Source organism: Symphodus melops (assembly GCF_947650265.1).
Source record: "Symphodus melops genome assembly, chromosome: 3".
Classification (NCBI taxonomy): domain Eukaryota; kingdom Metazoa; phylum Chordata; class Actinopteri; order Labriformes; family Labridae; genus Symphodus; species Symphodus melops.
The window spans coordinates 30,330,882-30,352,413 of NC_136693.1; the positions used below are offsets into that span (position 1 = coordinate 30,330,882).

The window sequence follows — 21,532 nt, forward strand, 5'->3', positions numbered from 1 at the left end:
GTTTATTGTTCCTGGAAAGATCAACATGTTCCCCTCGGGTTCTCTGAAGGGGGAGAGAACTTTAAAGAACCTCAAAATAATGATTATTCCACATTTCCTGCAGGCTGAGTGGAGATGTTTGTGCGTGAATGCGTGTGGTCATGAATAACACGTGTGACTTGTGCAGTCTGGAACAGCGCCTCTTGTGGTTGTTTTGTGTCTCTTAGTATATTTTTTTTAACCCTTTATGCTCCTATTTTGGTGACTGTTGTTTTTTATTTCTTGTGCAGTTTTGTTATTTGTGTCTCTGTAGTCGTACACAAACCAGGAAGTGGACCGCTGTACTCTTCTTCTTCTTCTTCTTCTTCTTCCTGGTTTTTGGTGGATTTGCAAACCTCCACCTGCTGTGTTGGACCGGGGACATTTGGGGACATTGTCCCACCCTGCCCATGCCAAGAGTCTGGCTCACTTTGAGGTCATTTGGGTGGCTGTGGTTTATCACTTGAACAGGCTTCAGTAATTGCTCTGTGTGTGTGTGTGTGTGTGTGTGTGTGTGTGTGTGTGTGTGCGTGTGTGTGTGTGTGTGTGCTCCCTCACTGTATGTTCAATAAGTAAACCGGCTACACGAAGAGCAACCATCAGTCCTTTATGTGAGGCAGAGCTATGATCCGCTCCCTCACGTTGCCTTGTCTGACTGAATGATTTAGGAGCCAGTCACGGATCCTCGTTTTGGTAAAGACCGAGTGTGTGTGTGTGTGTGTGTGTGTGTGTGTGTGTGTGTGTGTGTAGGAGCGAGAAGAAGAAGAAGGGAGAGCGTGTGTGTGTGTGTGTGTGTGTGTGTGTGTGTGTGTAGGAGCGAGAAGAAGAAGAAGGGAGAGCGTGTGTGTGTGTGTGTGTGTGTGTGTGTGTGTGTGTGTAGGAGCGAGAAGAAGAAGAAGGGAGAGCGTGTGTGTGTGTGTGTGTGTGTGTAGGAGCGAGAAGAAGAAGAAGGGAGAGCGTGTGTGTGTGTGTGTGTGTGTGTAGGAGCGAGAAGAAGAAGAAGGGAGAGCGTGTGTGTGTGTGTGTGTGTGTGTAGGAGCGAGAAGAAGAAGAAGGGAGAGCGTGTGTGTGTGTGTGTGTGTGTGTGTGTGAGAGAGAAGCAGTTACTTAAATGAAAGCAGGGAGAAAATAGCAAACAAATCAAATATTCAACAACCTTGAGCTCTATCTCCCTCTCAGTTCCCTCTTTTCCTTCTGGAGGTAATTGGATGACACTGCAGACTGCTGTGAGAAGTCGAGGATGGGAGGACACGGTGTTATTGCATTTCACATCACAGCCAGAAAACAAGGAGACATGTTTGGGCAGAATTTAACTAGAACCAGCTGAGTCTGCCTCTTCTTCCAACGCATCACTAAACGGGAGGAAGTTGATGTTTATTGATCGGCCCTGAGAGCTGGAAACAAAGACGTGTTGCTCTTTAGTCCTCGTGTCTTCAGGTCCAGTGAGACATGCTGCTACCTAGTCCTCGTCTTTAAACCCACATTCAAGATGATCGCTCACACTCGTGGAAAAAAGCTTATTGAGCCTGTATCCAGATGTTAAGGACACTGTGGTGCGTAAACACTTCCTGGTTTCTGACAGTCGACTCTCTGAGAGTTCTCGTTGCTGGAAACAAAGTCAAGTTGGAATTTAAGAGTGCTCAGATTTGGCAGATTGCTCGATCAGTTAAAACATGACAGACCGCCTGTGATCATGAAGCAGGAGACGAGACGTGATGTTCATCAGTTTTAATTATTCCCGAATGTTGCTCGTTTCCTCGAGTGGATTGTTTGGTCTTCAGTGTTTCCTGTTTCGTCGTGTGATTTCTAAAGTCCACGTGGACACACGTTGGTTCTATTTCTGATCTTTAAAAACACACAGGATGTGTTCTTGTTTCCATCGTAGCACCAAAACCATGAAACATGTTTGTGAAACAGAGGCGTTAGATCCATCTCACAGTCTCTGGTCTTTCTTTAGAGGGGGTCCTGGTGCTGCGTGTGTGTGTGTGTGTGTGTGTGTGTGTGTGTGTCGCCGCCTGCCTTCCGACGCTTCTTTGTGTTTAACTCCCTTAAAATAAGAACACCTCTGTTACCTGTCTGCCTGATCTCCGGCGTCTGCGTTCGAGCAAAAAATAGCTTCCTGTTATTTCGACACCTGGCTTAATATCACCCAGGCTGAATCTAATTGGAGCTGTGAGCCGTGATCCTTCCTCGCAGGTGTAAACTCCTCCTGTCAGAGCCGAGCGGGAGCGTGGAGATGCAGATCTTATCAGGAGATCTAATTAGTGCGAGGAGAAGTGACACGCACACGCGTGACGCAGCTTAACCTTTCGCTTTGATTTCCCTCATGTCTGATTTGAGGAAAACAACACTGTTTGTTTTCCCGTGCGGTTCTGAAGCGACGTCACATCTGTGTGAATCATCTCCGGGTTTGATCGCTTTGGAGTTTTTCCCTTCTCTATAGTTTTACTGGGAACGCCATAAATGATCGTGTGTTCGGAGAGAGGCTGCACTGAAGCTTTATGAAACTAAAACAATGACTTAAAGTGAAGCTGCTCCATTGTCCCTTCAAAATAAAACTCAGTCTTCTCCTAAAGTGAAGCTGCTCCATTGTCCCTTCAAAATAAAACTCAGTCTTCTCCTAAAGTGAAGCTGCTTCATTGTCCCTTCAAAATATAACTCAGTCTTCTCCTTAGGTGAAGCTGCTCCATTGTCCCTTCAAAATAAAATTTGTCTCCTCCTAAAGTGAAGCTGCTCCATTGTTTCCTTCAAAATAAAACTCAGTCTTCTCCTAAAGTGAAGCTGCTCCATTGTCCCTTCAAAATAAAATTAGTTTTCTCCTTAGGTGAAGTTGCTCCATTGTCCCTTCAAAATAAAATTAGTTTTCTCCTTAGGTGAAGCTGCTCCATTGTCCCTTCAAAATAAAACCGTCTTCTCCTAAAGTGAAGCTGCTCCATTGTCCCTTCAAAATAAAACCGTCTTCTCCTAAAGTGAAGCTGCTCCATTGTCCCTTCAAAATAAAACTCAGAGAGCTTCTGGGGCCGACGAGCTCAGGAGGAGGGTCTGGGTTTGGATGTTGAGTTTCACCTGGAGGTGCAAAGAGAATTTAACACATCTATGTTCCCGTTTCTTTGGGATACATGCTGGGATGTCTTCCACCCTCTCTGCTGTCAAATAGGGCCGTTTGGGAAGTGTTTATGGTTTAGTTAGATCATTCTTGTAATGGCTCCATTTGTTTTTTTTAAATAATTCCTTCAGACCCGTCAGTTCAGTGATTGTGTGGTTGCATGGTTCTCATTGGGCTGTAATTCCCTATGGTTAAAAACATCACTCTGCAGTTAAGTTTAAACCAGCCATGAAATCATGACTTTTCTATTTGTAACGAAACAAACCGCTTTGCTTCTGTGAACCTTGTAAGTCGGAGGCAAAGTGTGTCATCAAAATGTCTAAATTTACATTTAATGATAGCTTTGCGTTTACTGCCACATCTTCCCCTCTCCGTGTTGTTGCTACAAGTCTGTGTTAATGTTGTCTTACTTTGTACCGCCCTGCAGGGCACACGCTACTCCAATTATTCCTGCGCGCCGCTTTCTCTTACAGAGCGAGGGGGGGAAATAATTATGCTGTTTTAATGAATCTATTCGACTCCTCGGGGAAACGAGGAACACCGAGAGGAGCTGCAGAGACGACCACTGAACATAAACATTTGATGCCACGATAAGATGATTAATCATAAATCTGCTCCAACGTTTAGACGGAGCGCTGAGGCAACGCTACGTTCAGAATCATGCTAGTTTCACGCTGCCTTCCACTTCTGTGCAGGAAAGTTGCTCAGTCACTCGAGCTCAGATTCTTTTCCTTTAAGGGATGCGCTCTTTGAAAAAGGAAACAAATAAAACAATCTTTATTTTCCACATCAGTAACAGAAACTAGCCACCAGTTACTAAGAGGTCGAAGGTCGCCGCAGCCAGACAGAAATAGCTGATGAAACAAAATGGAAGATAAAGAGCCGGCAGACAAAGAAATGAAAAATAAACAGAGAGTCAAAAGATCTTGAAATGTCACAGGAAACGAGGAGGCACAGAGCGACTTCTCTGCCGGGCGCGCTCGAGTGTGTCTCATCCCAAACGCGGTAATTACACTCTCTCTTCTCTTGGCCGAGCGGACTGCTGAGAAAAACAAGACAGTGTTTACAGCTTTTTTGTCCTTCAGTGCCAAAAACTTTGATCAAAACTAAACTGATGCAAACAACCAAAGAAAGGTTAGAGCTCACGCTGTGTTTGAATTGTCCAATGAAAACAGACAATGAAGCAGAATGCACTCAAACTGATTTATTCCTCTTCTCCATATTTAAATGAATCCATCTAATGTTTCCTCTGTCTGCTTTCCTGCTGCTCTGAACGACGACACCTTACGCTTCTGTCGATGCGTTAGCATGGAGCAAAGACACGCCCACGCCGCCAGCTCTTTTACGGACACGCCCACCTTGAAGCTCATTGAAATGTCTCTGCGACTGCAGGCAGAACTGACCAATCAGGGGAGAGTGGGCCTTAAAGAGACGGCAGCTGAAGTGAAGCGTGTGAGGGATGTAACGCTGCTCGGCAGGCGTCTCAAACAGAGACAGGCTGAGGAGACGACATGCTCCCTGTTCGATTGGCTGTGATAGTAATGATTCATGGGGAAGAAGTTGAACATGGATTCTTTAAGTGCATGTTGGATGTCTGTTGGTACTGACTCAGTGCATGAACCTGAAAAAGCTGCTGCTGAGAGGCTTCGTGCTTCACGTCGGTGGAGGGTCCAGAGATAAACATCTTTCACGATGCACAAATTACACCCAGGTAATTTCACCATTTCATAATTGTGATAATAGCCGACGCCTTTGTCACGTAATCTCATAATAGAGATTCTTATCAGATGCTATTATTGCTAATTATGCTATTTGTAGACGCACGGTTAGGTTCATCCTTGAGGCTGATTTTACTGTCAGATGAGGAGAGTGGACATGATGAAGACACGCTGCATCAACTCTGTCTGAGCTGCAGAGCGTCCTTATGGAGCATTTAGTCGGCTTCTAAAAGCCAGGGTCACATGACCGCTGTGTGCACACGTCTCTGAGTTGTCCTTTCGGTTTCTTATCCCACTTCGCTGCTGCCTCAGTCAGGACTCCAGTGTCCTGGAAGGGTAAATATCGGACGCATAAAAACGGAGACATACAGGGTGGGGTAATCATCTCACGTGTTTACTGAGCAGCGACAGATCTCTGACAGGCCCTTCACAGACAGTCACAGATGGGGGGGGGGGGGGGGGGTAATTGCAGAGCGGAGTTATTGATTAACGTCGGGGTCCAAAGGATCCGTCAAGCTGTACCGGGTTTGAAAAGATCACAAAGTTCTTTAAAGGTTAACCTAAATGTGTTGGCAGGTGTCTCAGGAGCGTGCGGGGCGCTCCGCTCCCTCGCCTTCAATCCAAACCGTCACTCATATTTCAATCCAATTCTAACTCTCAAACTTCTCCGCTGCACAATGACAGGCCTTTTGAGAGTGACTTTAAAAAGAGGCTGAACTTTGAGCCCGGCTAGTCAAATCAATCTAGTCACGGTGGAGAGACGGAGCGGTTCATTACTGGGAGGGCTGAGGAGCTCTGCGATCAGCGCTCTAATATCACTGTGATCCTCTTCTCTTTTCTTACCTAATTGAATTCTCCAGGAGAGATGCCCCTCAGCTGCAGATTTATCATATCCTGAAATTGAAGGAGACGAGCTCCATGAAGGACGTGCGCAGAACATTTAATCCACTCCTCGTGCTGTAAGCCATGAGCCGTGGTCTGAGCCAGGACTCCACTGATCCCTCTGCGGACTGTGGCCTTCAGGGAAGGCGTCTTTATCGAGCTGTGCAGAGACGAAGCAGGAGGCGTACGCGCCCCGTATCAAATATGCTGCCTGTCACATACAGTATGACCACCGTTCACAACAGATGGCATCATAATCTGTAATCAAAGCCCCTTAAACGCGCCTCGCTGCACAGTATGTCGCTGTACTCCACATTTTCTAACTTTCTCTCTCCTCGCAGCAGCAGCAGCAGCAGCAGCAGACGATTAGCGCTCCCTCTTCCCGTCTTCTGAACGGCGTGCTAATGAACGGTTTGACGTGGAAGATAAGATAACGGGGAGGATTGTTTTCACAGACCGCTTGTCAAGGAAGGCTGTAGATGTCTTGTTAACATAAAGATGGAGGGCTGATAAGTGCAGTCTGTGGCCTCATAAAGAAGAGGCAGCAGTACAGGTTGGAAACCTGCAGGTGGGAGGAGTCAACCCGTCAGCCCCCCCGAAATCATCCCCCACCAAGAGTCTCATATTTCTATACGGAGCCCTTAAAGTGTTTTAAAGTATGTGCACCTTATAATTACCTTATGCAAACAAGTCATTATCTCCTGGACGCCGTATAATTATCTAGTGGAAACAAGTTAAAGCTTCGGCAAGATGGTTTAAAATGACACCAAATGTTTTTACTACATAATAAAGGGGGGGGGGGGGAGGAGGACGACAGAAACTGACGGATCATTTCAGGTACTTTTAATTCAGTATCTAATAGACTAGTGTAGTTTTGAGTCCTAAAACCAGGAAGTGAGTTAGCATGTTAGCTCCATGGGTTCCTAACTCTAAAAGTCAATGTGGATTTTGAATGTGTTTGTGTTTAGACTGAAATAAGGTCTGTGGTTAACACAAGCTGAAGAGATGTTGATGTTTTGTTAGATGAGATAAACTACGTGCGCTGAGACCAACACTTGTGAATTTTAAAGTTTTTACGCGAACTTTAAACGGCGGTTGCTAACGAGTAGCTAACTGAAACTACAGTGGTTGTCATGGAGACATTAAACGTCATCACGCCGGGAACTCTCTCACTAATCCTCCTTACAGCCTCTAGTCTTGTTTTTCAGTGCTCTTGTAAATATTAGGTTAATAAACAACTTCTTAAGCTAACGTTTAGCTAGCTTGTCAAATCCGCTGATTAGATCGATGAAGCATAACGGCCGTGACGTCATTACAAACCGACCGTGGTGTAGTTAGCTTGTAGCATGACGTTAGCTTTTTACTTCTCTTGGCTGCATTAACTCTTCAAACTTCATATAAATGATGTTCATCTGTAAAGATTATCCCGCTGAACAAAACAGCATCAGAAATGTGTGTTTGACACTGAGATTATTTTCTGCAATGATCCAAAATCCAATGCATGACATACATGAACGACGAATTTACGTAGGAACCACCGGCGCCATTTTTTCGGGTTGGCCTACAAAAATACGTCATTACTATACCAGTCTATATCTTCTGTAAGCGTCCTCCTACTTCTCTCTCATCCTGTCCAGCATGTCTTTACGATGCGTCCATATTTCCTATAACAAGAAATAATAAACATCTATAGTCTGACTGAAAGGGGAGTGTGTCCTGTTTGCAGAGCGGCTCAGCGGCGTGTCGTTCCAGACGGTGTGTATCTCTGTGTTTAAGGTCTCCTCACATTTGCATGCAGTGCGGCTCTTCTGGCAGAGACCCAGAGCTATACGATCACTTCTTTGATTAAACATGATGAAGCTCAGCAGGAGGACAGTGCAGCTCGACGAAGAGGTGGAGGTTTAAGTGCTGACGGCAGCGGGAGGCGCAGGGAGCAACACACAGGTTTTGTTTTGGTCATCAGCGGATGATGTCAGGCTTGAAGTTCTTCACGGATCAGAACCGACTCATCAGTTCCACGATGATTGTGTGAGCGTTCAAAATGATATCCTGTCTTGGCAATGTTTCCGCACCTCGCTGGTGGATGCGATAATATCTAATTAAAGTTACATTAAAGAAGAAGAGGGATAAATAGCAAAGGATTCTGGGATCTGAAGTTCCTCAAGTCTGGTAGAAAAATCACCGACACAGTCTTCTAACTTTTGTCTTTTTCTGAGGGTTTTTTTTTTTAACGCTGATTAGGCGCCAAATCAGATGTTATACAGTCACAAGTGTTGGGGCAGCTGGTTGTCATGGTAACCGGCTGGTTCTATGGGACATGTAGGCTTCGTCCAGAAGCAGACCTGCTGAAGAAGAGGGCGGTCAGTGTCACATTTAGTCCCCGTGAAGAAACCTTCTTAGCGCTCCAAACAAGCTGCTAAAGAGGAAGATGACTGTGTGTGTGTGTGTGTGAGTGTGAGTGTGTGTGTGTGTGTGTAGAAAATGGCTAACCTGTGGCAGCAACGTTACAACATGACCATTTTCCAGCCTTCTTTTTATTGGCTTGTTCTTCAGACTCTCCATTCTGAGCCGTCAGTCATGTGACCGGCGTTGATCACTCAGTGAAGCTGACTTTTAAATGTACCGTCTCTTTAAGACACGACACGTTCACATCACCTGACGACCTCAGGAAAACAGACGGTCCTCACCGCTACTTCCCTCCTGTGATGGTCACAGATATCTGAGTACTGACTGTACATTTTTAAATCCAACACAACAGGTCTCAGCTGCCGGTCGGTCCTCGGTAACAACTCATTTCATCCCGGTCAAAGCAGATCACAAACATCTCCAAACAGAACAATAAATCTCATTGACATATTTTATCACAGCTCTTCAACAAACTGGATTTAAATCTTTTTCACAAACTGGATTTAAATCTTTTTCTTTTTTTTCATTTGTGATTTTGATTCTTCGATTCCAAGGTGAAGATTGTTCCATAAACAACGTTCCCTCAATTCTGTTCTGAATCTCAGTTCATTAAAGATTGGTAATGGCGTTCCCTTTTTTAAAATCTACGTTAGCTGTTTAGCGTTAGCTGTTTAGCGTTAGCTGTTTAGCGCTAGCTGTTTAGCGTTAGCTGTTTAGCGTTAGCTCACGATAGTGTGAGGTTCCCTGTCAGCTGTCTCCATCAGTCATGTGGTGGGGGAAGAGCTGATCATTCCAGATAATAGTCTTATCCCGAATCAGAATGCTGAATGACATTTGGTTTCTCTCACTTGAGTCAAAGTCATCTTGTGCTGGACACACAAAAACCTTTCTCTCTGAGTCTCGCTGTAAACATCTTAAATAAATATAAAGGATAGAAACAGAGATTTCCAACACATGACGGAAGTTGTCCTCTCAGGAGCGTATGAACGCCAGCACAGCGTGGAGGTCAGAGTGGTTAAGCCTCGTTAAGTTTTACAGATCCACGAGTGACGCACTCGCAGCACGCCGTGACACTGAAAGCGTCTAATGGCGTAATGATAGCTGTGGGCTGACAGCGTCCATGTCGCCCGATGATTTTGGGCACAGATGGAGGTTGACGGTGTTGTCAGTGACGTGCGTTGATGTGCAGATTCATCGCCCTCAGACCGAGTGTTGACTAAAGTCCAGCGTGGAGCTGAATCCGGAGAGGATCATAGCCCGATGACACTTGGCAAAGTGGCCCACTAATTATAGTCATTTTCATTTTGGGCAGAAACACTTGAGCTTAGTCATGTGCAAAGCGTTGATACCTTTCAGAACACGGACCAACGCTCCCATGACGTTTAGCCCTGCCAAATCTCTGCTGCCGATTGGCCGAGCCTGCAGTGAACAGTGACACTGGGAGGTTTGGGGAGTTTCTACCCGGCGCTGATCGGCAAACCGGTGACACAGAGCGGACTGGTAGCAGCCCAGCCGGTAGTATTAGCAGAGTTAAAACACTCATACAGGAAGTGATCTTCATGGTTAACCGGCTGACACTGTTCTCAGTCAGAGTGAGAATCAGACATGAACACGTGTTTAACACTTCACTGTCTGCTTTAAATAAAGTCAGAGTGACAAATGCAGCTGCAGCTGATTTTCTAAAAATGACGCTTTCAAACACGCTACCGTCTGCTAAAAGTACGACATTACATGTGCGTGTTTCTCATGATCTCTCTGACTGGAGACGACTTCAGCTCCTTTTTCCTCTTTTTAATCAGAAGAACTCTTTGTCTGAGACCTCCGTCAGATTATCACCATCAGCGATTCTGATGAACTCCCAGACTCCTCCGAGCCGTCCTGATTATCTGTCCCACACGTTGGTGATGAGCTCTGCATGGACAGGAGCACGGCGGTCACAAAGAGAAGGACGAAGACGGACAGTGTCTTCGGGGAAAACGATGAACATGAAAAGCTCCAACGCTAACGAGGCGTTCTCCTGCGAGCTGAAGCATGAGTGCAAAAAACGTGACCCGAATGTTTCTCCTCCAGCCTCCTGCTGTTTATTCTGAGCTGATGTGATCCGGACCCGTCTGCAGCTTGTTGGGTTTTTACTGCTTTGAAGGCAATAAGAGTCAATACAGCGACCACTATGATCGATATCTGTGCTCAGCCACTCTTTGTACGGCTCCCTCTGAAGGACTGTATGGTCTCACAGTATAAATAATAGCCAGATCCTCTGAGACCAGCACTTAGACGAAGCAGCTGTTCGGCTGATCGGTCCATAATTCGGGCCATCCCTCCCCGAGAGGATCAGTCCCTGGGAAACAGCCGATAACTAAAGCAATCAATTGAAATTTCATCCCGCTGGTTTTTCATTTCACTTTGTGCTCAACTGTTGGACAACTCGCTCGCTCTCTCCTCCCCTATCCCTCTCTCCCTCTCTCTCTCCCTCCCTCTCTCTCTCCCTCCCTCTCTCTCTTTGTCTCTCTCTTTGTCTCTCCCTCTCTCTCTCCCTCCCCCTCTCTCTCTCTCTGTGTCTCTCCCTCCCTCTCTCTGTCTCTCTGTTTGTCTCTGTCTCTCTCTCTCCCTCCCTCTCTCTCCCTCTCTCTCTCTCCCTCCCTCTCTCTCTCTCCCTCCCTCTCTCTCTCCCTCCCTCTCTCTCTCTCTCTCCCCCTCCCTCTCTCTCTCCCTCCCTCTCCCCCTCCCTCTCTCTCTCCCTCCCTCTCTCTCTCTCCCTCCCTCCCTCTCTCTCTGTGTCTTTGTCTCTCCCTCCCTCTCTCTCTCTCTCTCTCTCTCTCCCTCCCTCTCTCCCTCCCTCCCTCTCTCTCCCTCTCCCTCCCTCTCTCTCCCTCCCTCTCTCTCTCTCTCTCCCTCTCTCTCCCTCCCTCCCTCCCTCTCTCTGTCCCTCTCTCTCTCTGTGTCTTTGTCTCTCCCTCCCTCTCCCTCCCTCTCTCTCTGTGTCTTTGTCTCTCCCTCCCTCTCTCTCTCCCTCCCTCCCTCCCTCCCTCTCCCTCCCTCTCTCTCTCCCTCCCTCCCTCTCTCTCTCTCCCTCCCTCCCTCTCTCTCTTTGCTCACCTTGGATTTTCAGATGCAGTATTTCCTTATGCTGCTGAATCTGGTTTCCATGGAGGGGAATCATTTTTAATAAAGCTGTAATGTGGTCAGTGTTTTCACGTCGATATCACACTCTGCAGCTCTCCGTCTCTCTGCTGTTCCTCTAATTCAGACGAATTATCACAAATTTTCCCGTTTTCGTGTAATTCCAGCAGGAGAGCGGCGGGCCAGTTTGTTCCCCCTCGTGTTCCTGATCTGTCGATATGAACGCTGCATACAGAATAACACGTTGAACCCTAATTCATCAACCCGGGCGCAGGTGTAAATAAAGCGTGAATGATTAAATCCAAGTGCCTTAAACCTGCTGCACACAGCCGCCTGTAGCCCACCGAGACGCCATTTCTAATTTAGGCTCCGCCCTTCAAACATTTAAAGAGAAACATATTACCCACCCGTGTGCTATAAATGAAACATCAAAGTCCTCGTCGTTTCCTCTTTGCTCCGTGCCTGATCGGGAAATAATCAATCTCAAATTCAAAAAAACGTCAACGTCAGCGGCTGTTGTCGACAGGCTGTTGTCATGGAGACAGGACGGACATGCAAAACGACGTGACGTCTCAAACGCTTCATGCTAAAAACGCTAGGTGGACCTCTCTCAAGGCGCCGCGCGTCAAACGCCCGACGCCGGTTCACGTACACATCCGGTGTGTGTGGCGTCACGAGCACGCGTCGGGAGCGGCGTGTAAAAACGCACACGCTACACCTGAGTGGGCCTCGTCGTTTATGAATCAGATTGTGAGCAGCAGATGGAAGGCACAGGCTCATACATGAGGAGGTGATTGCATTCGCACACAGAGGGAAGGCGTGGGTTTGTCTCAGCGAGCTGAACCGGCCACAGATTCCCGTCTACCAGCTTTGAATGCCAAATGTCCCTCATGATTGGTTTCTCCAGGATGACTTGTTCCAGCCGTGCACTTCCAGTAAATGTTGGGGGAAATAGCTTCTCTGGGCCCCATCTTTACAATGCAACACTTATGAGTCAGGCATTAACACACACACACACACACACACACACACACACACACACAGAGAAACAGGTTGTCTGATTGATGTCAGGCGTGTGCTTTAATCTAGAGGAGTGCTACTTCACCGCTGCGTCCCCACTCTGAAGTGTTAGTGTTGCCTCTGTGAAAACAGAAAGGAAGGCTCAGTGTAGATCAATATCCAGGGAGCACACCAGAGACGTTCTATTTTATTAAACATTTTCCCATTAAGGCGGCGGCGTGCGCGTTGTAGATCATCCCAACAAAGTCGTAAATCACAGACGGGCGGCAGCGCTGGAAACAATGGGCACAATCAGACGAGATCGTCAGCAGACGGCAGACATCGGGCTGCTCGTGCTCCGGGGAGCCACATGGATCCGGGTTTGATTGAACCAGGACTTTTCAGCAGAGGGATTTGTTTTGTGATAACGGCGAATCAGACGCTCGTGAAACGCTCGTCTCATGTCGAAGGCGTGTCGAACTGCGTAACGCTGCTTCTAATCTTCATCAAAGACGCATTCAAGTCTCGCTGGGTTTAATTAATGTCCCTCATTACCGGGCTCGTCTACGAAGGTGACCAGGAATACATCTGCCTTTATTTCAGAGACGGGACGGGTTGAGTTTGGAATCACATAACGTCACATTATTGATCCCCAGAGGGGACAGTCGCCCGCTGCAGCAGCAAAACAGAAATCAAAAAGGTTTGAGTGGAACACTTTTGAAAAAGAGATTTTAAATCTGAAAGAGTTTTCTCTTTTTTTCCTGGTTAATTAAAGTTAAATAAAATAAATTTAAATAACAGAACAGAATAGGTAATAGGCAAATTAAAGAAAACAAACAGAATTAGTAGATATTTAGATAACGGGATGAACTCAGCAGAAAGAACGCTACAGGTGGGATTTGAACCCTGACCCTGGTAAACTGATATGGACTCAGAGTTCTGCTGACCCTGTGCTGATAGCAGCTCAGGGTCCAGACACAGATCCAGACAGAACACGGCGTGGACGTCTGCTGAGACTGTCTTTGTCTCCGAGTGTCACGCGGTGTCCTCCTCCTCTCTGCCGGCTCCGTCCTCTCCAAACGCAGAGCAGTCCAACGCGCGGCGCTCAAACCGTCTGTCACGTTCTGCCCCTTCCGACTGTTCCGCGTGTGTTCTCCTGTTAGGGAAGGAGAAACCGCTCGCACTCGAAGCCCAGAACAAGATCGCAGGTAGCGGCTGAGTGCGTCGCCCAGGGGCGGCTGCAACGCGACAGATGGCTGGAGCTGGGATGGAATCTGTTACTGTTTGCTTCCAGGGTGTTTTCCTCGAGCGCTGAACCATCCTGCCACCCGGTTCAGACTGTTCTTTGTTGGAGGCCATTTTCTAAAGCAGATGGAAGGTGGCGGTAATTTCATCGGCTTGAATATAAAGGGGGCAAGCGGGAAGATCTGCCAGTACAATTTGTTCTGATAGTGTTCTGCTCATTTTCTTTGTTTTTCCTCCCAGATTTTTTATCAAGTCATGTCACGGCAAATTTATTTCGAAAGCCCTTTGACGGTCTGGGATTGTCATAAAATGCTGCACGGAGAACAAATGAGAGATGAGAGAGAAGAACCGGACGTTCATCCTAACTACGTTTCAAAGAACAGAGCATGGCGTGTGTCCTTCTTCTTCTCTTGATTCAGACGATCGTGGCATTAACACGATTGGACCGCCTCACTCATTGGAAGTCTGTGAGGAGGCTGCTTAAATGTGAAACCTCCAGAGTGCACCACTCCTCCGACTGAACGCTGCTCCTGTATTATGTCAGCACCTTTGTTCCACGTGCATATTCAACACGCGGCGGACAATCAGCAGTTGTGAGCGGGCGGCGCGTGCAGGTCTGCAGGGAGGCGCTCTCGTGATGGAAATGGAGATAGAGCTGAATAATGTCTCTGAGCGTGAAGCACGGCTGCAGATGAAAACAGTTTTTGTTTTTCACGTGCAACAGAATGAATTTAGTTCATATCACAGGATTGAATCAGTTTGCAGCCTCACACAGGAAATGTCAGGACAGGCTGCAGCTGACATGTTTGAGTTTCCTTTTCACACGTGCACCTCGCAGAGGGAGGCGGGAGGTGTGTGTGTGTGTGTGTGTGTGTTATTGATGTGATGTAAACCCTGTCCTGCGTATGAAGCAGCTCTCCATGGGACCGGTCGCTCCCTGACTGTGTGACCTAAACGTCATGACCCTCAGAGTATTTCCTGCGGCGTGCAATGATTGGCTAACAATGATTTGAGCGAGAACGATCCAGGTTGGTCGGAGTGATTGAGTTTGTGCAGCGGAGACTTTTCTTGTTGTGCCTTCGTTGGATTGGACAGCTGAAGAGAGAGCGATGTGGGGGGAGCAGGGGACGACATGCAGCGAGGACTGAAAGCTCTGCACATGGGGCGAACAACATTACCGCTAAGTTATCTGACGTTTAGACTTTTACAATCGAGCTGCTTTCACTCGTGAAAACATGGAGAGAACGTCAGGAGGACTGAAGGATGTTTCTGCATGAAGTGACCCATCCCAGCTCGTCTGTGTTTCTGACACACTCAGATAAAACCTTCACACCGCTTGTGTTCTTTGGGTGAATGTAGTGTGTCAACCAGGCGTCCAGAGTCACGTCACCGACAACACAAAGAACTTCTTTCTTTCATTTCAGTCCTGACTTTCTCAAAACTATAAAGTAATATCACACAGAAAATTAAAACTTTTAATGTTTACTATCCACACATCCTGGTTCTTAAGAACACACCGGTGTGAGACATGGAGATCCTCAGAGGAGGAAAACAAGTTGTCAACATTTTTAATTAAGAAGCTTCCACGGAGGGGGACAGACGGGGGATTTTTGCATCGAAATTACGTTTAGAATTCAATAAAATGAACTCGTTGAAGTGGTCTCTTTGTGTTCATGTCTTACTTTGTGTTGACGTTGTTTCAGTTATATTAGTGGTTTAAAGTTGCTTCAGAGACTTCAGTCCTCAGTGGGTCATTGACGATGATTCGGACAGATATTCGTGCTCAACGTTTTAAAATCTTTGATTCTGAAAAGACCAAAATTGTTGTTTTAAGAAAAACAATTGCCGATGTGACGCTCGGGTTTGAGGAGACCCTTTTTTTTTTTTGAATGGGTGTGTATGTGACTTCCTGTGCTGCTGCAGCCAGCCTCTAGTGGACACTCCAGGAACTGCAGGGTTTTTACACTCATGCATCCTTTTCTACTGCAGAGGTTGCTGCTCGGTATAAAAGCTCCTGTGAGGCTGCCTGCCTCTCTCTGTGTTAACACCCCAGAACTGTCTGTGAGTGAGCCACGCTGTGTGAGGGGAATCCGTCACTTCTGCTCTCAGGTCACTTTAATGACTCAGCTCTGTCCTCAGAGTCTCCTGCTTCACTTTGACACCTGTCTCAACATCAGCACAGTCCTTGTGATGTTCTGAAGCAGTTACGGATGATACATCTTTTCACAAACATGGCTGTGTGTTTGTGCTCTGAGGTCGTGTTCGGCCTCCACTGTGACTCTATGAAGATTATATATGTCGACTTCATGTGCAGTCCTGAGGGGTGGCGTGGCCCCCCTCTTGAAATCTGATTGGCCCTTACGAATCCTAAACCCTTGTTGGCTATTTTACCCGTCAGGGGCGGGACTTTTGTTGAAACCGTCCATTAAGTCTCTTCTGCAAAAGTCTCCTCGTAGTTTTCAGAGTAGCGTGTTGTCATTTGTTCCTGTTTCAAATTAGATCATTTGCAGCTTTACTTCATAAGAGAGCTGCACAGTAAAGAAAAGCACAAATACACTAACTGATGGAAAACTTTAACTGACAATGTTTGAAACACAACATACATCAACACAAGAAATAAAATTCACCTTTGTGTAAAATAAAGATCTCAGTAAACAAATGAAATACATCACTCACTTCTTATTGCTTTGTGAGACAGTCGAGCGCTGCTTCAGGGCCTGTACACACACATCCTGCTTTTTCTCCTCCATTTCAAACCAACAGACTGTTTCCACTCTAAATGTATTTAAACATGTGACCACCGTACTCGGGTGTTTTACCACCACCCTCCTGCCTTTGGGTAAACAGGTTCACCTGCACAGATCACCTTCAGCCTGCTGTGAGTTCAGATCGCCAAAAACAATCCAGAAATCATTTCCAATTTTCCACGACTCATCTCACATTACGATCAGAACTGCTGCCGTCCAGGATGTGAACAGATTTTAAAAACTCACTGACTGGAAAACAACATCCTGAAGCAGCATCACGCTGACCACTAACTACTCCCACCTGCCAGCCTTTATAAAAAAAAAACAAAAAAAAACATTGGCACCTGAGTGGCCAACAGTGTAGTCATGCATGGTGCTGGTTACATTTGGCAGACCTGCATCCTCCTCACCACCAAAGCAGGTGATGCACCCGGAGCGCAGAGCTCAGATAAACAGAATGTCTCAGAAGCTGCCTCATCATTGTGCAGCAGATGCACGAGAGCCAAAAGATATGCTGCAGGAGCAACATTTCTGCCAAATACAAATTGCAGGAATGATACTTTCCCGCTGCTTTCACAGAATACAAACTGCTATCTGATGCTGAACTCCGCTCAATGCTTCGTCCTCCACTGCACGATTTGTGAGTTTTTTTTCTGTGCATGAATGGCTAGGTCCGTTTTGTGTGTCTGCAGGTATGTGTGGTTCAATAAATTGGACTCTACATTTCAACTATAGCATTTAAAATGAAGATACTAAATGTTCAAAATTACACGTAACTCCCTGAAGGAACAAAACATCCGTCGTCCGTAATCTAAACCGCCTATCACAAGAGGCCGGAGCCAGCACCGGGCGTCTCACTGGACTGGTCACCATGGCGCTATTTTTAGAGTCACCAGCTCACCTGACGAGCATGTTTTTGGACTGACTGCCAGTTTCCACATACGACTGCCACTATAGCCGATGCTCCTGTTTCCACAGCAGAGCGCCGCGGTCCATCTCCGGCACGTGCCAGTTTTTAAATACGCTCCAAGTCTATTTTTGACGCTGCACGCTGTAAGCAAGCGTCAAGCTGAACAGAAGAGACAGGAAGTCAGACAAGGAAACACGCTGAGCGTCCGGTCAATTTCAAAATAAAACAGACTCATTTTATCGACATGACGTGAAAAACAGGCACCGAGTGAACAACAGATCAAAACCCACACAGACACAGAGAACGTGCAAATTCCTAACACGAAGGCCTCTGATTGAAAACAGGAACCTACTTTCTCACGCATCCCACGAACAAGTGTATTTAAAACAACTCCTGTTAGCTAGCAGCTGCCTGTTAGCTAGCAGCTGCCTGTTAGCTAGCAGCTGCCTGTTAGCTAGCAGCTGCCTGTTAGCTAGCAGCTGCCTGTTAGCTAGCAGCTGCCTGTTAGCGAGCAGCTGCCTGTTAGCGAGCAAAAGATAACACTTCGTGTGATCTTTTAATAAATAAGCATAACTTAATAATTGATGGTTACTGTGTTTGGGGGGCTGAGATGTGTTTTATACCTTATCTGCCCCTCCCTGCTCCCTGGGGTTCTTGTGTTTCTGTAGGTTTGCTGAGAAGAACAGCTGATTAGTTGTCAAGCTGCCATTTCAAAAAAAGGTCTCCTGATTGTTGTTGTGTTGGCATTGATTTGAAATTTGACATTTGGAGTAAAGCTGCCGTCAGCGTTAAATCATATTTTCCCTTTTTTTTTTCTTCCACTAAACAAAGCCAATAAAGCCTTTGCCATGTCCTCTGCTACGTCTCCTCATTTCCCCGGCTTAATTGAATCGGTGTGCCCGGTGTGTGCTGCCTGTTTCATTTCCAAAACACAACAAACAAATCATTTACAAATGCTATTTTTCCTGAAGCTAATTTGACGGCTCCAGCCTCCGGTCTTTTATCCCTGCACAGAGACTTTTCTCTCGGCGGCTGGTGTTCGTATTAGTCGACGTAAAGTCATCTGGACTATTTATTTTGCTCCGTCCCGCTCACACTTTCCCTCACATAGATTACAGCTCCACAAGCTGCCTCCTGGCAATTAAATCTATCAGAGGTGCCGCAGAGAGCGCTCTGTCACAACTGCTCCAATAATTGCAATTTAAATGAATATGGATTCAACATCTCTGACAACACACAGCCAGCCATTTTGAGACTGAACAAAAGTTTGCTTCTGTCATATCTCCTAGTTGGTTGCGTTTCTTTTCCCCCCTCTGAAGAACAAGAGCGCCTCATTTTTAATCCTCTTTCTCCTTTTTCTCTGTTCACAGACACATAGAGAACTGGACAGGACTGCAGCTTCTCAGAGACGTGGACATGGAGCTCTACTCTGGACTGCAGAGACTGTAAGTGTTACTGCTGTTATCTAGAGGGGAGACCAATGAGAGACACTTCCCTTTATGTCTGTCCCACTGCGCCGTAGATCTGGGAAAGGACAGAGGAACCTGTGCTGCTGTTAATCCCTGTTTTCCATCAGGTTGCCCGTCTGCTCGCTGCAGAGCGGCTGATGATAGAACACGAGATTCTGCAGCCGGAGCATCGCCGGCACCGCGCTGGGATTTGATCCGCTACTCGTCTGAAAGTGACTCAAACCCGGCTAATTCTCCGGGGAGGTGACAAGTTGTTAGTCAGGGGGGAAAGACGAGGGAGTGAAGGTCGCGTTTCTGATCCTAACACAAGCTGATGTTTAAACAAGCTTTTAATTCTCGACAGTCGCACACCGGTGGAACATCCCCTCTGCTTTCTTAGCCACTGATCAAATAACAGTAAAAAGCAGCGGGGAAAATTGAATTACGGGTTCCTGCTGTGTCATGGGGATTTTTATTTATAAATTCCCATCTCTTCACTTCTTAAAGCAATGTTACGCTCATTTCCTGCTTTGCCACCCTGCGCTATGAGGCCACATCCTTTACATTCATCTCACCCAGCCGCTCCTCCCTCGCTCGCTCGCTCGCTCGCTCGTTCCCTCCCGACCTCCCCCTTTCTTCCTCTTCCTGCAGAGGACCGAATTCTCCCATGCCTTCCACAGTCAGAGCTGGCCCTCTCCCCTGATCCCCTTGATCTCTCATCAGGGAGGCCAAGTGTAATATCTCTGCCGCTAAATTAGCATTTTTCTCATTACCACCTCCTCTCTCCTGCTGCCTTGTCTGGGGACGCCGGCTCCTCCCTGGCTGGAGCGCAGCGTTCCCTGGGAAAGCTGTTACCTCGTGTCATGTTGCCTCGTTTGGCTGATAGCAGTTTGAAGGGATGTGCCAGATGCAGTCACTCCAGGTTTCCTTGCATGGGCACATTAAATATTTTAGCTCATCCTTCTGTGTTTGAGTCAAATGGAACAGGATCTCGTTTGTTTCTGAATAAAAAGACCGATTTAATAATGTTGCATAACTGCACATGAATCCATAAATAAGACACTGACTGCATTAATCAGCTGCTTCCCTTTATGACCGCTGCAGTAGTTTATGTTATGGCTACATATAAACGCATCATTGAGCAGGATCAGACAGCATCCACGATCAGAGTAATCCAGCGCACGCAGGGTTCTTCAGATACAGGGACGTAAAGATTAATCACGAGGAAGTTAAAAATCCATCCACAGGTGTCAAGATTCACATCAGTACTCTGAAAAATAAATCGCAGTAATATCGTGAGCGTCAGGCGGTTTGTAACGAGCAGGCGCCATCATGGCAAGAGGGTGTGTGTCCCCGCTCGCCCGAACGCGTGCAAGAGACAAAGACATCACAAGGTGCGTTGGTGCTTTTATGAAAAAATGAAAGGAATCGATTTTAGTCATAATTTGTCTTCAATCTAATTTTGTAAAATAGATATTCAGATACGCATCAAACTTTAAAGTCAGTGTGGGAGCGCTGCATTACGTCGATTATTCTTCAGAGTAGATCCACGCGCCGGGCTCTGCAGCTCCTTCAACCTCCAGTGAGGCGATCGGGTTCTACCAGCACCTGACGCACAGCCACCAGAACCGGCATGCTCCGACCTCCACCTCAGAGGAGAAGACGTGTGGACGACGTCCTTCCCGTCTCCTCCTGTCCCATTTCCTCTGAACAATGAGGACGGTCTTTAACCTGCTCTAGTGTGAATCACAGTGAGGTAACCTTTGTTGTGAATTGGCACTTTAATGGTTGATGGATTGAAAAACCTTTGTATCCATGGCAACAGGCAACAGAGTGTAAGGCAGTGCAATGAGACAGGTAGGCTGTATTTACAGAAATCATATTTATCTCACCGTCAACAAAGTCCATGAAAACACCAAAAGTTAGCCGTGCATTAATCCGTGTGGTAATACTGTCTGACACCCTGAGCCGCTCGCCGCTCGCCGCTCGCCGCGCCGCAGACGATATTTAAAGGCAGGTCACAAATGTATAATTGATATATTTAAGAAAGGCTGAACACACTGTTTATGTCTCAGTCTTGTTTTTGTTTGGGACTATTTTCAGCTGTGGAGTAATACACAGCGACTGCTCTAATTGATGTTTACAGACTTAGAGGGCTGAATATGTGACTTATACAAAATGAAGGACAGTGATTTAATTTCCCTGATAAGACGGGAACAGAACACAAAGTGCACGCCGTGATCACTGACTTCTTCACAGTAATTGAGGTTTTTGGCACACAGGATGAGATTTGTAGAATAATTTGTCACCAGTTCTGGTCTTTTATGGGATTTATTAAAGCTACGAAAAGAAGAACTATAATCAAACTCCTTCCTGTTACGTTGGTCAAGTTGGCACGCACCAATTTAGATCATGTTTATCATGATTTTTCTTTTACAAAATCAGTAATATTTTAGTTTGAAGATATTTTTTCTTGGCTGTTGCATGTACTAATGGCACAGCTGAATAAAGAGACGTGGTGAAGAGAGAGAGGGAGAGGGAGTGGGAGCTGTGGGCCAAATGCTCGTGGGTTGGGAGTTGAGCCAGCACGCCAACCCGTGGACGACCGCGCTCCCTCTGTATCGGCAGCGCCTGCTGAAGCTGCAGCCCTCCAACCAGTGAAGAAGAAAAGAGAAGCGCCAGCGTCAGAGCCATCCGAGAAGTTTGTCCAAACTTCACCTGCAGTCTGATCCTGTTTGACCAGAACGCAGGATGTGATCAAATACAAGACCCGCAGTACGCCAAAAGTGCCCAGATGTCGTCTTGATTTGGACAGTCTGCATCAGACCAGCCTTCCCACAATGCAAAGCACCAGGATTAAAATGACAGACAGCAGCGTCCATCGTATCAGAGAAAATAATCTCCATCAGACCAAACCACACAAAGATACCAGC

General features: G+C 46.6%; 1 protein-coding gene across 4 annotated transcripts in view; it reads left to right on the forward strand.

The window, feature by feature from the left end:
• LOC306821226 (NT-3 growth factor receptor-like) overlaps positions 1 to 21,532 on the forward strand; it is a 180,401-nt gene that overhangs the window by 13,569 nt on the left and 145,300 nt on the right. For all 4 annotated transcript variants that reach the window (XM_079339517.1, XM_079339519.1, XM_079339518.1 and 1 more), the window contains exon 2: positions 18,522 to 18,596. In XM_079339517.1, the coding sequence (XP_079195643.1) occupies positions 18,522 to 18,596 (75 nt within the window). The remainder of the gene's footprint in view (positions 1 to 18,521; positions 18,597 to 21,532) is intronic.